At 35.4% G+C, this 15,226-nt stretch overlaps 1 protein-coding gene across 2 annotated transcripts in view; it reads right to left on the bottom strand.

Annotated features, from left to right (window-relative positions):
* The window catches only part of LOC126817151 (2-(3-amino-3-carboxypropyl)histidine synthase subunit 2), a 109,165-nt gene that overhangs the window by 16,064 nt on the left and 77,875 nt on the right, over positions 1 to 15,226 (bottom strand). For both annotated transcript variants that reach the window (XM_050543996.2, XM_050543997.1), the window contains exon 5: positions 2,791 to 3,441. In XM_050543996.2, coding sequence (XP_050399953.1) covers positions 2,791 to 3,441 — 651 coding nt within the window. The remainder of the gene's footprint in view (positions 1 to 2,790; positions 3,442 to 15,226) is intronic.

The following is a 15,226-nucleotide window of genomic DNA, read 5'->3' as shown; positions in this document are numbered from 1 at the left end:
TTGATATTGGGTTACAATTTGATAATACTGGGTAGTATTTATTGTCATGCAAACATATTTAAAACACTCTCGTCATTGGTCTGATCATGGTCCGAATCAGCCAAGAATCAGCCAAGAATCTGGTCCCAATCAGCCAAGAATGTGAAGCATCTTCTGTGATTTAGCTCATTTGTATTGAAGCCGTCATTCACTAATTACACTATTATTTGTGACTAATTACACTATTTATTGTCATAGTTGTCTTATTATCAAAAATATGCAAACATATTTTAAATACTCGCGTCATTTAAGTAATGGTCCGAATGAGCCTTGTCGTGGTCCCAATCAGCCAAAAATCTGGTCCCAGTCAGCCAAGAATCTGGTCCCAGTCAGCCAGGTCCCAATCAGCCATGGTCCCAATCAGCCAATTACCGATATAATAATACGTTTTTTTAAATCGGATAAAAATTATGACCTATATGTAAGTTTATTGTTAAGATGATTATAAGGAGTTTGATAATAAGGTAATAGGTCAAATAAGTAATCAGGGCATTGTTTTAGCAGAATTTTATAGATAAATATACATTGATTAAGAGATATGTCTATTTACTATTGTCAGAATTTTCAATTTGTCTAGTCGAGGGTAAACGTCGGCAGTATGTTTTACATCTAAGATAAAATTTTAAAGGCCATGATTTGCTGTCGAGAAAGACGGTCAAGAGATTTAGCATTACAACGGTCCCATACTGAGGAACAATAATCTATATGTGGTAGAAAGTGGGCATTATAGAAAAGGATTCGGAAAGGAGTTGGAAGATACTTTTTAATTTGACGCGAGTTGAAAAGCTTTCTGGCTTAATTTTTTAGAGATATACTTGGTATGATCTTTCCAAATTAGTTTATGATTGAGAAAAACACCCAATATTTTTACCCAGGAGACGACTTCTAATGGTTCATTACATAATTTAATATTCAAAGTAGCAGGGAGGATATTTCTTTTTTATTGCGTCACATGGTTTTAATCACACCAGGCTAATACTATATTGGCGTCAAATTGAAGTTTGTGTTGTAACTCTTTGACAGTAGACCCAGAGGTGTAGATCGTTGTGTCATCTGCAAAGAGGTCAGTTTAGCGGATAGGTATAATGGTAAATCATTTATAAAAATATTAAATAATATGGGTCCTAATATTGATCTTTGGGGTACACCGTGATAAATAGGTTTATTATCAGATAATATGCCATTAACAGACGTGCACTGACTTCTGTTTTTTAAGTATGATTCTAGACTGAGAATTGACTTTCTAGAAAATTTAAAATGCTTACATTTGACAATAAGAATGTCATGATTTACTAAGTCGAATGCTTTTTTAATGTCAAAGAATATTGCTGCACAAATGAGATTGTTGTTAATATAATCATACAAGTTGTCAGTAAGGCTGTTCGACAAGAGCTAGATAAACGAAAACCTGATTCATTACTATATAAAAGTTGATATTTATTTAAATAATTGCTAAGATGTTTTTGAACATGTCTTTCAAGAATTTTTGATATATTTGGTAGAATTGATATCGGCCTATAATTATTGGGGTCATCTTTGGTACTTCCTTTATAAAGTGGAATAACTTTAGCTTGTTTAAATAAAGAAGGGTACATGTTATGATTTATTGACAAGTTAAAAATGTGCATCAGACTAGCAGAAAGTTGAATAGCACCTAAGCGGAGAAAAAGTGGATTTATTGAATCAAGACCGACTGCCTTGGAAACATCTAATTTTTGTAGGGAATTAACCACACCAGTTGTTTTCATAAACCGAATTTTGAAAGAAACGCCATCGGGTATGTTAGAGTTTCCATAGGTTTTTAAATTATTATCATCAAGCCTTATATTACTAGGGGTATTATCTGTATGGGCAGTTGAGTATTTTATCGGCCACATTAGAGAAGAAGGCATTAACTATTACATCGGAGACTTGTGTTGCGTTCATTTCATTTTTACGGTAAGTACAAGCTGACTTGAAAGTCTAACTTGAAAGCGCGTTCGAATTGCGTTGCAAGTTCTATTTATGTCTTATTTCTATTTGTAAGACCGATAACCAAAATACATTTATAGTTTGCAATTTAAAAGTCTATCTTTGCCATGATTCGAGAGTAATTCTTAACTATACACTCTTAATACAGTAAATATGCAAAACAATTTGAAGACAGCATAAATGTGTAATAGTCTTATGCATATGTGTCCTTCAAAATGTATTAGACATGCAGCTTTACATGACCTTTTGGAAATATAAGCGCTTATATATCGTGCAGAATATGTGAACACGCGTGTTCTCACAATACAACCTGACCTAACGCGTCCGTACTATTAACGAAAATATTCAACATTCATAACATCGTTGGCAGTATATTGTTACAACATCGATTGTTTAAGACAATTAAATACCGTTAATTTTGCATGTAAAATTACACCGAGCCCTATCGTGGCACATGATAGCGACTGCTACACTGAGTTATTTATCGTGGCAATATTGTGGCAATTTTCAACAAAAAACGACACGATAATCGTGTTTCATCAAACCTTTGCGACGTTTGTACTGTAAATAATCCACTGGTCCAGCCATGTGTATTTTTACCGTGGGCACTTCGCTTTTCCATATAAAGCAAGCGGATTCTTTTTCCCCACGTTTTATTTTCTATCGACACTGATGATGCCAAACACACAATTAAATAAGTTGTTTTTCTGTAAAAGAGAGGTGTTTACTTCAACTGATCGATATACTGACACAGTTGCTGAAGAAAAGAATAAATCATACCTGGCAATAATTGTGTATAATCTGTAGTATATTGACCTGTCCATTGTGTATTACCATTACAAGCTATTTCTAAATCATATGGTGTTACAATAGGTTTATAAAACTCTTTACAATCAACTAGTGTATTTTCACAACATGATACTAGTACAAATACATCCACTTCCATAAAGTTACCTAGTTTTGCAACATTTAATTTCCCAACAACAAATGTATAGTGCTTTTTCCCAGCTGATTTCAACAGTTTTTTAATTTTAGAAATAATCTCTAAATAGTTGATCACTCCTAAAGTTCCAACAACTATTCCAACTATATTAGCATCTTTAACACGTTCTATCATATAAAAACGCTTCATTAGAGTTTTATTGATATTGATTTCTTCATGTCGTCCTTTTTGACTGACTGGATCATATGAATAAAAACTGTTTTCAGTAAAATTCATCATGAGGTTTGAGAGTGTCTGACTTTCTCTACCGACATAAAACATGGAATAATCCTTTAGTGTTGTTTCCTCTATAAGGTGAAACATTCTATGGCACCGACACACACCATTTCTTTCTGAAGTATCAATATTTCCATTTACATTTGAAGTTTCCTGTATAGCTGATAATATAACGCTTCGATAGGATTTTTGTAGCTTGTGTAGAAGATCTCCTGAAACAGGTTAAATAACTATTTAATAAAATAGAAGATGGAATAAAAGCCCATAGAGCAGCTTCGTCTCAGCTGCAGCTTATTCGAAAGGAAAACTTGAATGTTGAGCAAATTTTATAAGGATCTATAGGATCCTTGAAGAAATCTAACCTTTAGGGATAGGGATTGAAGACCCCAATACTTCAAGCCAAATATGAAAAAGACCCATTAAAAAAAATGGAATGCAATGGGGTTTAACATGCTACTGTTCTGTTCCAACATGCCTAATGAAGATGGGCATACACCATACAGTGTACGTGTTATGAGGTAAAGTGTCAAACGAACGGACTTGAAAATCACGACGAAGCCCACTCACGAGCGTCAAAGTAGGGAGTCCTCCCCCAGACAATTTTGAAAAATAGACTGCAGGAAATGCTGTCTTACAGTATTCTGTCAGGCAACGATCGTCGAGATAAATAGATCTGCCCAGATACCGTTCGTCGCCTGATCACTAGTTTAACCGACTAGAGAACAAAATGTCAAACGAACAGACTTGCGAACCTCAACGAATTCCCCTTGTGAGCGCCAAAGTAGCGAGTCCATTGGGGACCTCGCCAAGAAAATTTTGAAAAATAGACTGTCGGAAATGCTCTACAACATGCAAGTTTATGACTAAGTGGGGATGTGGGATTTATTCACCGTAGAAGGTATTGATTACCGAAACGTATCGCAAATACTTTTTTTTATTTTCTAAAATTATTGGGGGGGGGGGGGGAGCAAACAGAGGGCAGACCAGATTAAGGGGGTATTTCCACAATTCAGACGCACTTTTATTGGCCAAACCAGTTAATATATGAAGACTGTAAAAGAAATGATTTATATCTAAATGAATTTTTCGCTCTGAATGTGATCAATTTGAACTTTCATAAGCCCGGTCAGGGGCAGAACAGTAGGATGTTAAACCCCATTTCATTTCATTTCAAAGTTTTACAAATCAGCTTGATTGAACATGAAGTGGCTATAGCTGACAAAAACCAGCGGTTTCCATGCAAGATATGCTTACATTTTGCAAGAGATGGTTAGAGAACTAGCTAAAAAAAAAAAAGTGATTTTTCGTACAATCAGGGGCCATAATCCAGTAAGTTATGGTCTGAAATGAGCGAATAACAAAGGGAACTGAGATCTTTGGGATATAAATATATATTTTAAGTTTTATCAAAATCGGACAAATATTGTAACCTCTAGAGGGTCTACAACCTTCGTATTCCATACTTTTACACTATTTGTGTTCAAAGAGCGGCCATTTTGTAGGGCAGTTTCGGGCCGAGATTAGAACTCAACCATTCGATAAACCACTGGAGAATTACAATAATACTAATAATCAGGGTTCAATTTAGTCTAAAACAAATGAGTAGCAAATTTTTGTGACAGATACACATTTTGACTAATCAATTCAAAATCTGAATAGCATTTGCTCAGATTTGAGGAGCAGTAAACCGCGTACATCACAAAAATTTGCAATTCTGATAAATAAACAATATTATAATCTTAAATAGTCTTTTTTTTATTTTTCATTTACATGTGCATGTAACACTTCTTAACAAATAAACAATTAACATTAAAGATTAAATAACGTATCTTAGTTTATTTTATATTACTTGAATGAATGAATGTTGTTTTATGGCATTTCCATGTCGGCACAGCACTCTGGCCAACTTGCGCCAAATATATTTCCTGGTACTGGGCACTACTTAACTCTTTTCTGACTTTCATATAAAGACAGATAGTGGGCAGACATGTTTTGACGTAGTGTTACTAAAAATAGACGGGCATCCCTAATGATGGCGTTCAACGTTAAAATGAGTAAGCTACGAGATTTGTTAAGATTTTCTTTAATGTCTAAGATTGCTCTAGCCAAATTAAACGTTGATCAAACGACCTCTTATTGTTGTAACCAGCTTGGTTCTTAATACTGTTGTCAGTTCTTCATTGCGGTCTCTTCTTATTCATAGATCATAAACACATGATTCAGTTAGTTGTAGTACATAATGTAGATACAGTAATAACAATTACAGAGGCAATATTCAGAAATATATTATAGGTATACAGAATAGATTAAAATATTAAAAGAATACAAAGAAGATTATAGACTTAGAAAATAAGCTTATAATATTAACTATATACAGGTATTAAAATATTACCATTAACATAATACATTCTTCAAAAACACACTTTTATGGATAACAATTACTATGGTTTATTTCACTGCGACGTTTCAACAAGGTTTCACAAGTCGTTATCAAGCATATACACTTGATAACGACTTGTGAAACCTTGTTGAAATAAAAAAATATGCATGTTTACAGTAAGTTATAGTAATATATTTTGACTAAAATAAGGTAACAAAATAATTAATTAAACCCTTCAACATTTGTGCTGCCATGAATATGATTATGGCCATGCTGCCAACATCACATTACGTATGCATAAGTTATAGATAAGTCAATGTCTTAATCTTGAAATACTCTACTGTAATGCCAATTTTTACATCATCACTCATAAGTCATAGGTAATATATACAATAAAACATAGTATTCCAATCAAATTAGTATGGTAGCCAAATAATTAATTGAACCAATCAAGATTTAAACTAAATCGTGTATATAAATTAAGCCATACTGCCAATCATACATATTTAGATGGAAAATTAATAAAACAATCTACCCACAATAAGTCATGGGAACTTAGTAAAATAAAATTGCTAACCAAAATAATGTAGTAAGTATAGGGTTAAAAAAATATGTGTGGTCAAATAAAAACATTCAATGACAGTGTGATCAGTCTTAGATACCCATATATCTAACTATAAGAGTATATTTAAAAAATAAACACTACTTGTTTTAAGGACGCCTCTTTTTTACAAAGCCTTTTTGTGTTTTTGTGGCATGGAATTGTCTTACCAGATCTTGGGGCAATAAATCGCAAATAATCCATTGTGGCCCTTTAATATTCTTTAATCTAGTTTTATACCAAAACTGCCCACGATATTTAGAAGATTGTAAAATTTTAACAATATGATCTTCCTCAAATTTGGTCTGTGGTTGAGTCATTGTCATGTCCATTATAAGGGTAAAATGATACCCGGGGTCAAACAGCAAAGTTACCACAGCATCACAACCAAGTCAGTAACGGGTAAATCCTCCTCTGTGGCATACTCCTAATGAGACGTCTAAGGTCATTTTGGTCCAGATTGTCCCATTCCTGTTGCAACGCAGCAGCAAGTTCTTGGACATTGGCAGGACGTTGTTGACGTTGACGTAACCTCTGTCCAAGCATGTCCCAGACATGCTCGATGGGGGAGAGGTCGGGACTCAGTGCTGGCCAAGGTAATGTGGTGATGTTCTGTTGTTGGAGGTAACCTGTAACGATCCTGGCCCTGTGACATCTTGCGTTGTCATCCTGGAAGATGAAACGGCGGCCATGACGTCGTGCGAACGGCACAACATGGACTGCCAAGATGTTGTCCCGGTAGTACTGGCCTGTAACACGCCCTGCAACAACATGTAAAGCCGTTCTTCCAGCAACAGTGATGCCTCCCCACACCATAACAGAACCACCCCCAAATCAATCATGTCTGATGACGTTAACGTCTTGGAAGCGCTCGTTTCGACGACGCCACACCCTCCTACGTCTGTCCAAAAAATCAACAGTGAACCTCGACTCATCTGAAAACATCACATTGCTCCAGCGTCGATTATCCCAGTGTTGACGATCCCTACACCAACGACGTCTTGCCTGAATGTGATGATCTCTCAAACAAGGGATCACGCGAGGACGTCGGGCGCGAAGGTGACCCCTATGCAGTCGATTCCGAATCGTCTGGCCACTCACTCTCACACCAGTGTCTGTTTGAAGACGAGCGCTGATCTGATTTGCTGTGATGACACGATTTCTCAAGGCCAAGGTACGGATAAATCGATCCTGGGCTTGAGTTGTCGCCCTTGGTCGACCTGAGCGTGGTCTGTCCTGTACAGATTGTGTATCACGGTATCTGGACCATAGCCTGCTTATGACAGACTGAGAAACATTCATCGTCCGCGCCACAACCGCCTGTGTTGTGCCGATCTGTAGCATGCCAAGGGCACGTAACCTTTCATTTTGGGTAAGCCGACGCATATCAAAATTTGTTTTCTGGTCACTAAAACAATTAAACTGATGTTTCCACCCTGGAATTCAATGCCACAATGACTGTAACATTCAAAGTCAGAGTCGTGCAAATCTTGGGTTGGACCCCCATGATGATCCCAAGCATCACCTGCATTCCATGCGGTAGCTATTGGTGCGTTTGGGCGTCACATGTAACTGGAAATGTTTCTTCTGTTAGGTTCTATAGTGACTTTTTTCGTAGTCATTTGCATATTTTAGTATTATGCCCCCAAAATCAAATATCCCCTACTTTTTTTGAATAGTATATGTGAAAATTAGTTTGTAATATGAGCAGTTGCCGAAAAATGGGCAATTTTGCATGAGCCACAATTTCCGCTAGTTTGCCTGTAAAAGAGTTAATTATTATTGGATTTTCATTATCACCGGAAGTAATGTCATTTGGGCAAAAACAATTTTTTTAGCTTTCAAAACAAATATTTTTTTTGAAGTGAGTTATATTTATTATTCGTTTAACAATTTTGATACATATATTTGATTCCAATGGACATATAGATTGGATCAATACGATCATATAGATGTCCAAAAATGGCTTCTATTATCTTCCCTTGTCGAGAAATAACCAATTTTGTCAGGATGACTTTTATAGATTTTTCCCATTTTAATTTCCCATTAGAAAGTTAGCTAACTTATCGGTAAGTCAGTAGCAAATTTTGTCAGGATCACATTTGACATAAGTAACACATTGTAACAAATGTATAGATGCAATTGATATTGCTGGATTTGGTTGATTCTGCGTCTATTTTCTATTTGTGCAATGCTTATGTGAAAATCTGTTTAACGGTTTCATTGATACCGGAAGTGACATAAGTTCACGGATAACGTGGCACTGGAAGTGACATAAGTTCAAGGGTAACGTGGCACCGGTGAAACCTGTCATTACTGCTTCGCAGTTCTAGTTAGGCTTTCACCATTGAAAATGGTGAAAGGCTATTGTTATTACTAAGATTAATATTATTATTTTTTTTTTCCATTTTGCCTATTTCTCAGCAACTATAAGAGATAGAGGTCTGAAGTTTGATTTTTTCTCGGGAAACTGGGTGGTAGTTAGTGCTTAAATGTAAAACAAAATTTGTGCGCATAGCGGAAATGCGTCAAATCTTTAACGGGCACGCAAATTGAAAATGGGCCATAATTCTGTTAATTCTTAACCGATTTTTCAGACATTTACATTTTTGGATAGCTGGAGACATTTCTGAGCAGATAGCAGTTCCAAAACGTCGAGTTTAGATACTTTGTCGCTCTCATTTTTTCGGTGAAAATTGGAAAGTTTTCAAAATTTTCTAAAATTGTTATTTTTTGGAATTTTGAAATTCGACTTACATTTTTGGATAGCTGTCTTCAATCTGATTCCAGCAATATAAGTTTTGTTCTTAAATTTTAACTTTGATTTTTCACTTTTCTTCGCATTTTTGTCAAATCGTAGAGTTTTTATTTTTTTAAAACGACTCCAACGATTTTTCTGAAACTTCAGGATTATAAAGTCCAATCACCGGAAGTAGTCAAGAAATGTATCCAAATTTTGACAAAATTCAGAAAGATAGGTTGCCAGGCAACGAAACATACGCCCACAGCAGCTAAATCGTCCGAGCAGTCAACAAGGGTTGTCGCATATTTTTACTTTTTTCGGTAATGAAACATTTATAATACACTAAAATCTGATTAAGAGCAACAACTCACGAAGTAATTATCAGAAAACTATTAGAATTTGTTTGTTTTTTATAAAGTTCTGCCCCATGCTAACGTTTTGTATGCAAAGCTTTTAATATCATGGATTTTACTGTTCTAGTCATAAAAATTCATTGAAAATCAATATACTTGTTCGTCTCAAGATCTTAAACTCTGTGTATCAATCTGAAGTCAATCGGATGATAACTTTAGCCTTTAGAGCGTCACAAGATTTTGCAAAGTGATCAAGGGCCATAACTTTGGCAGTAATTATCGGAAATGGTTGAAAATCAATAGGAATCTTCATCTCATGACCTCAAACACTGTGTATAAATTTAAACTCAATCAGATATTAACTTTGGCCTTTAGAGCGGCCACAAGATTTTTTAAAGTGATCAAGGGCCATAACTCTGGCAGTAATTATCGGAAATCGTTGAAAATCAATAGGCTCCTTCGTCTCATGACCTCAAACGCTGTGTATAAATTTAAGGTCAATTGGATATTAACTTTGGCCTCTAGAGCGTCCACAAGATTTTTCAAAGTCTCAAGGGCCATAACTCTGGCAGTAATTATTAGAAATCGCTGAAAACCAACAGGCTTCATCATCTTATGATGAAAATCAGCTTCTTCGTCTCAAGACCTTAAAGACTGTGTATAAATTTAAAGTCAATCAGATATTAACTTTAGCCTCTAGAGCGTCCACAAGCAATTGTGGACGCCGGACCGACGGACGGACGGGGGCGACGACAATATACGACCACATTTCAATGTGGGCGTATAAAAATGGGTGCCTGTGCGGAAATTATTTTTTGTTCGATTTGTATAAAACAAAGTTCATATGCTAGCTGTTGTCTCAATTGTCATTTTTTTTTGTTACCGATAGTGTTATCTGTCGGCACCGGAAGTGGCATAATTTTACCAAAAACTACAATTTTGACAGTTAGGTACCATTTTTCAAAAGCAAATATTATCTTTTTTTAAAACTCATATAACTAAAAGAGTGTGCCCTTTAAAGGCGCAAAAAACGCTGAGCTTAGTTTTTTTAATTTCGATTTCATTTTCAAGCAAATTCGATTTAGAGGTGAAAAAAGGTCTAAAATTAACCTCTTTATAACCCATTCAGGCTTTTCAAATTTAAAAATTGAAAATCGGCCATAATTCTTTTAATTCTTAACCGATTTTTCAGACATTTACATTTTTGGATAGCTGGAGACATTTCTGAGCAGATAGCAGTCGCTCACATTTTTTCGGTGAAATGTTAACTTTGATTTTTCATTTTTTTTCGCATTTTGGTCAAATCTTAGAGTTCTTAATTTTTTAAAACGGCTCCAACGATTTTTCTCAAACTTCAGGAATATAAAGTCTAATCACCGGAAGTAGTCAAGAAAGGTATCCAAATTTTGACAAAATTCAGAAAAATGAGTGCCTGTGCGGAAATTATTTATTGTTCGATTTGTATAAAACAAAGTTCATATGCTCTGTTGTCTCAATTGTCACTTTTTTTGTTACCGATAGTGTTATCTGTCGGCACCGGAAGTGGCATAATTTTACCAAAAACTACAATTTTGACAGTTAGGTACCATTTTTTCAAAAGCAAATTTTATTTTTTTTAAAACTGATATAACTAAAAGAGTGTGCCCTTTAAAGGCGCAAAAAAACGCGGAGCTTAGTTTTTTTAATTTCGATTTCATTTTCGAGCAAATTCGATTTAGAGGTGAAAAAAGGTCTAAGATTAACCTCTTTACAACCCATTCAGGCTTTTCAAATTTAAAAATTGAAAATTGGCCATAATTCTGTTAATTCTTAACCGATTTTTCAGACATTTACATTTTTGGATAGCTGGAGACATTTCTGAGCAGGTAGCAGTTCAAAAACGTCGAGTTTAGAAACTTTCTCGCTTTCATTATTTCGGTGAAAATTGGATAATTGGAAAATTTTCTAAAATTGTTATTTTGGGGAATTTTGAAATTCGACTTACATTTTTGGGTAGCTGTCATCAATCTGATTCCAGCAATATAAGTTTTGTTCTGAAATGTTAACTTTAATTTTTCACTTTTTTTCGCATTTTGGTCAAATCTTAGAGTTCTTATTTTTTTAAAACGGCTGCATAGTTTTGGCTCTAATCCACAAGCTAAACATACATTACCGCAGTACTGCTGCATTTATTGCATACTTCAGTGTCCGATCATGTTTTTGTTTACAGGGAATATGCGCAGAAAGAGATGCTCACTGCCGGGAGGAATTCCTCCTAGCAAGATGGTTGCCCACTACCTGCACAGAGTAAAAAGTCAGAATAGCGCAGTGACAAAGGAACCAGTCTGACATCATTTAGAGCTTGTTATCCAGTCTACGGCATTGTTTTCTCCAATTTACCGATTAATTAATGAAATTAGTCGTGATACTTTTATCCAAATGAAGTATTTTCATCAAATATATAATGAATCACACTTCACAAGTTTGAAAGCAATTTTTGGCTAATGAATAAAATACTTTTATCGCTTTTACCACGATTTGAATCGCTTTTTGCGATGCAATACTGCTTAAATTGAACCCTGCTAATAATAGCTATAAAGTACATGTGAATCTTTTCATTTCTATATAATTTTGTACGTTGAGAACTATATGGATATTGAAATGGTGAAGAACCATCTAAATAAATTTTATGCAATTCAGGTCGAGGTAGATTGCTTATAAAGCCAAGTTTATCAATTAAAGATACATTATGGAAGATTTTTATAGAGAGTTGGCCATTCTTGCCATAACAGTTTCAAAGTAGACGATGAAAGAAGAATATATTGAAAATTTCAGTCAAATTACTTTATTCTGAACAAAGTTATCATCGTTGTAATATTTGACTGGAAATGGTAGTCAAATGTATCTTCACCAAAACTGAACATAATATCAAGGCCGTATATATCGAACTTTCAATCAAATTGACTGACATGCGGCATCGCTCAACAGCGGCCCGCTTCATACACTCAATCATTTAGCCTCGATCTAACTGATGACGTCAACGTAACGGTTAATAATCTCCGCATGGGGCACCATTTATGATTTAATCAATCAGTGAAATCCTATTTAAATCAAAGCTGTATCCGAGCGATCTGTGGGTCTACAGAGTTGATTTTGGGCTTGTTGTTTAAATAAAAATCTAATTTATAATTTATATAACATCTGAAGCCTAAATTAAGACTTGCAATAATCAGATTTAGCTCTTGCATAATGTATGTTTAAGTGATGACACTGTAACACATATTTTGAGCAATCAAACGAATTTTCAATGCTTTTATTGTCGCATGTGCAGTATGTTTTTTGAACGATGTTTGATTTATTAAGATCATAATTTAGACCATTACAGGTATGGCATATACGATTATGATAAATTTTCTGCAGCCGATGTTTCTAAATTTTGGAGGTTTAACTTTAGTTTTTATATCGGGTTTAAACTCAGATAAAGGTAGTGTGGATTTTAAACCCGGGCGTAAACTATTGAATGGTTTTAGCGAAAGGCGAGTTCTTTGTTAGAGTTAAAGTAGCTAAGTCTCTAACTCAATATCATCCAAAGTCTTACACGTTGAAAATACGAATTATTTGTCAATTCAAATCAACATTGATGTTGTGATCTTACCAGGAAAAGGCAGGCTTCTGATATCCAATATTTAAGACAAAATACATATTTTACCATTGGTACACGAATCGTGTACCATAGTGCGTTTTAGCGTCATTTGCAACAAGTGACCAGAAAGAACGAGGCTAGACATATTCAACTGGTGAGCCTGATCAATAGACTGGAATAACCAGACGCTAGAAATTGCTATAGGGTTGAGACACATGCCTTATTTTGCTGGACAAAACTGATTTGAAATTAGAGTCAAAACGGAAACAATTGAATGTAAATCAGTTTATATACAATCAGATTACATTATTATATGCGTTGCGACCCATTTTGGTCAATTTCTAGGTACCAAGTATTAGCGATTTAGCTCCTTTAAACGACAAGTGGTACTTTTAGATCATTACAGTTTCTAAGATTATAATTATTGCTATGACGGCCCCAATTTGTGAATAAGCTTGTGTAATACGCAGGTTTGGGATTTCGTGTGGTGAGGTTCTCTTGCACTTACTATTTATTATTATTTAGTTAAATGTTCATTTATGTTAATTAAGTCTAAACGTTTATTTGTTTGTGCATCGAACTTAAAGACTGTTTTATTTTTTGTTGTAGCAAAACCTGTTACTGTAGCTGTGTATCGGTATGATGGCCCCAATTTGTGAATAAGCTTGTGTAATACGCAGGTTTGGGATTTCGTGTGGTGAGGTTCTCTTGCACTTACTATTTATTACTATTTAGTTAAATGTTCACTTATGTTAATTAAGTCTAAACGTTTATTTGTTTGAGCATCGAACTTAAAGATTGTTTTAATTTTTGTTGTAGCAAAACCTGTTACTGTAGCTGTGTATCGGTGTAACGACAATGTGGTGATAATCGTAGCATAAACGTCTTAATATAAAGTCTTAATGTAAGAAATACCAGTGGCTGCCAGGCAGGATACGCCCAAATTTTGCAAGAGATGGATAGAGAACAAGCTAACCAAAACGTGATTTATTTTTTGTACGATAAAGGGGCATAATTCAGGAAATTACGATCCGATATGCTCGAATATCGTCAGGAACCAAGACCTTTGGGTTATAAAGATATACCAAATTTCATCGGATCAACATTGTGACTTCTAGAGGGTCCACAACCTTGATATACCATATATTTACACTATATGTGACCCTCCAGCACAAAAACAGTCGGATGTCCCACAGCTCAATTTCAATACACTATTTGGGTCAAAACTACTGAAATTTTTTTTTTTTAGCACGAAACGCTTCAAAAAAGTTTTTTTTTTCATTTAATCGATTGTTTTTGTGAAAATATAATAAAAAATACATAAAAATGGCGTAATTCTATTGCTAGTTGCATAAAAATGAGCTTCTTTTGCGCGCACGTATTTTCCTCACTTTCTGAATTACCTCAGCCATGTTTGCTATGCAAATGTACTTATTTATTTATATATTATAGATCAGGTGTTGATTTTTTATTGAGAATATTTTGTTATGAAATGACATGGATCATAAAGTTTGCCTACATCAGAGTCAGGGGACATATTGCTCAGAGATTTGCCGAGACCCCAACAGCCTAGATTTGTTTTTTAGACTTTAAAACCGTGATAATGCATGTTCATTTAAATAGTAAGCACAGGAGGACCACACTACATGCAAACATAACCAATGAGGCAGATGTTGCCAGTCATAAACAAATACCAAATCAAGTGAATGAACAAATGAAATGAAATGAAATGAAATGGGGTTTAACGTCCTACTGTTCTGCTCCTATACTGGGCTAATGAAGACGGGCATACGCCATACAGTGTGCTATGAGGGAAATTTTGCCCAGGCAGCGGCACTATCGCCTACTCTTATATTGAATTCCAACTGCCAAGGGATCTTTTACGTGCATTCCAATGTATACATGTGACCTCGGTTTTATGTGTCATCCGAAGGACTAGACAGCTGTCCTTGTCAGGCCCTCCGTTCTGCACCACTGACAAGGGGAAACCACGTTGTAAAATCCTGATGAACTTTCTCGGCCAATGCAGGGATCGAACACCCGACCTCCAAACTAGCGAGCCAGCGTCTAACCCACCTAGCCACCGTGGCTCCCAAGTGAATGAACAAGTGAATGGCTTAAGGGAGCGCTGTATAGTCCAGGACAAGTAATGATAAAGGCTTCACCCAAAATGAACCAGCGGCTGCCAAGCAGGATACGCCCACATTTTGCAAGAGATGGATAGAGAACAAGCTAACAACAAAGACAGGTTGCCAGGCAACAAAACATACGCAGTGCTTCACGTTTGAAAAAAATAGA

This window comes from Patella vulgata, chromosome 4 (genome assembly GCF_932274485.2).
Source record: "Patella vulgata chromosome 4, xgPatVulg1.2, whole genome shotgun sequence".
In the NCBI taxonomy this organism is placed as follows: domain Eukaryota; kingdom Metazoa; phylum Mollusca; class Gastropoda; family Patellidae; genus Patella; species Patella vulgata.
The sequence above is the reverse complement of the archived record's forward strand: the minus strand, read 5'-3'. Positions and strand labels throughout refer to the sequence as shown.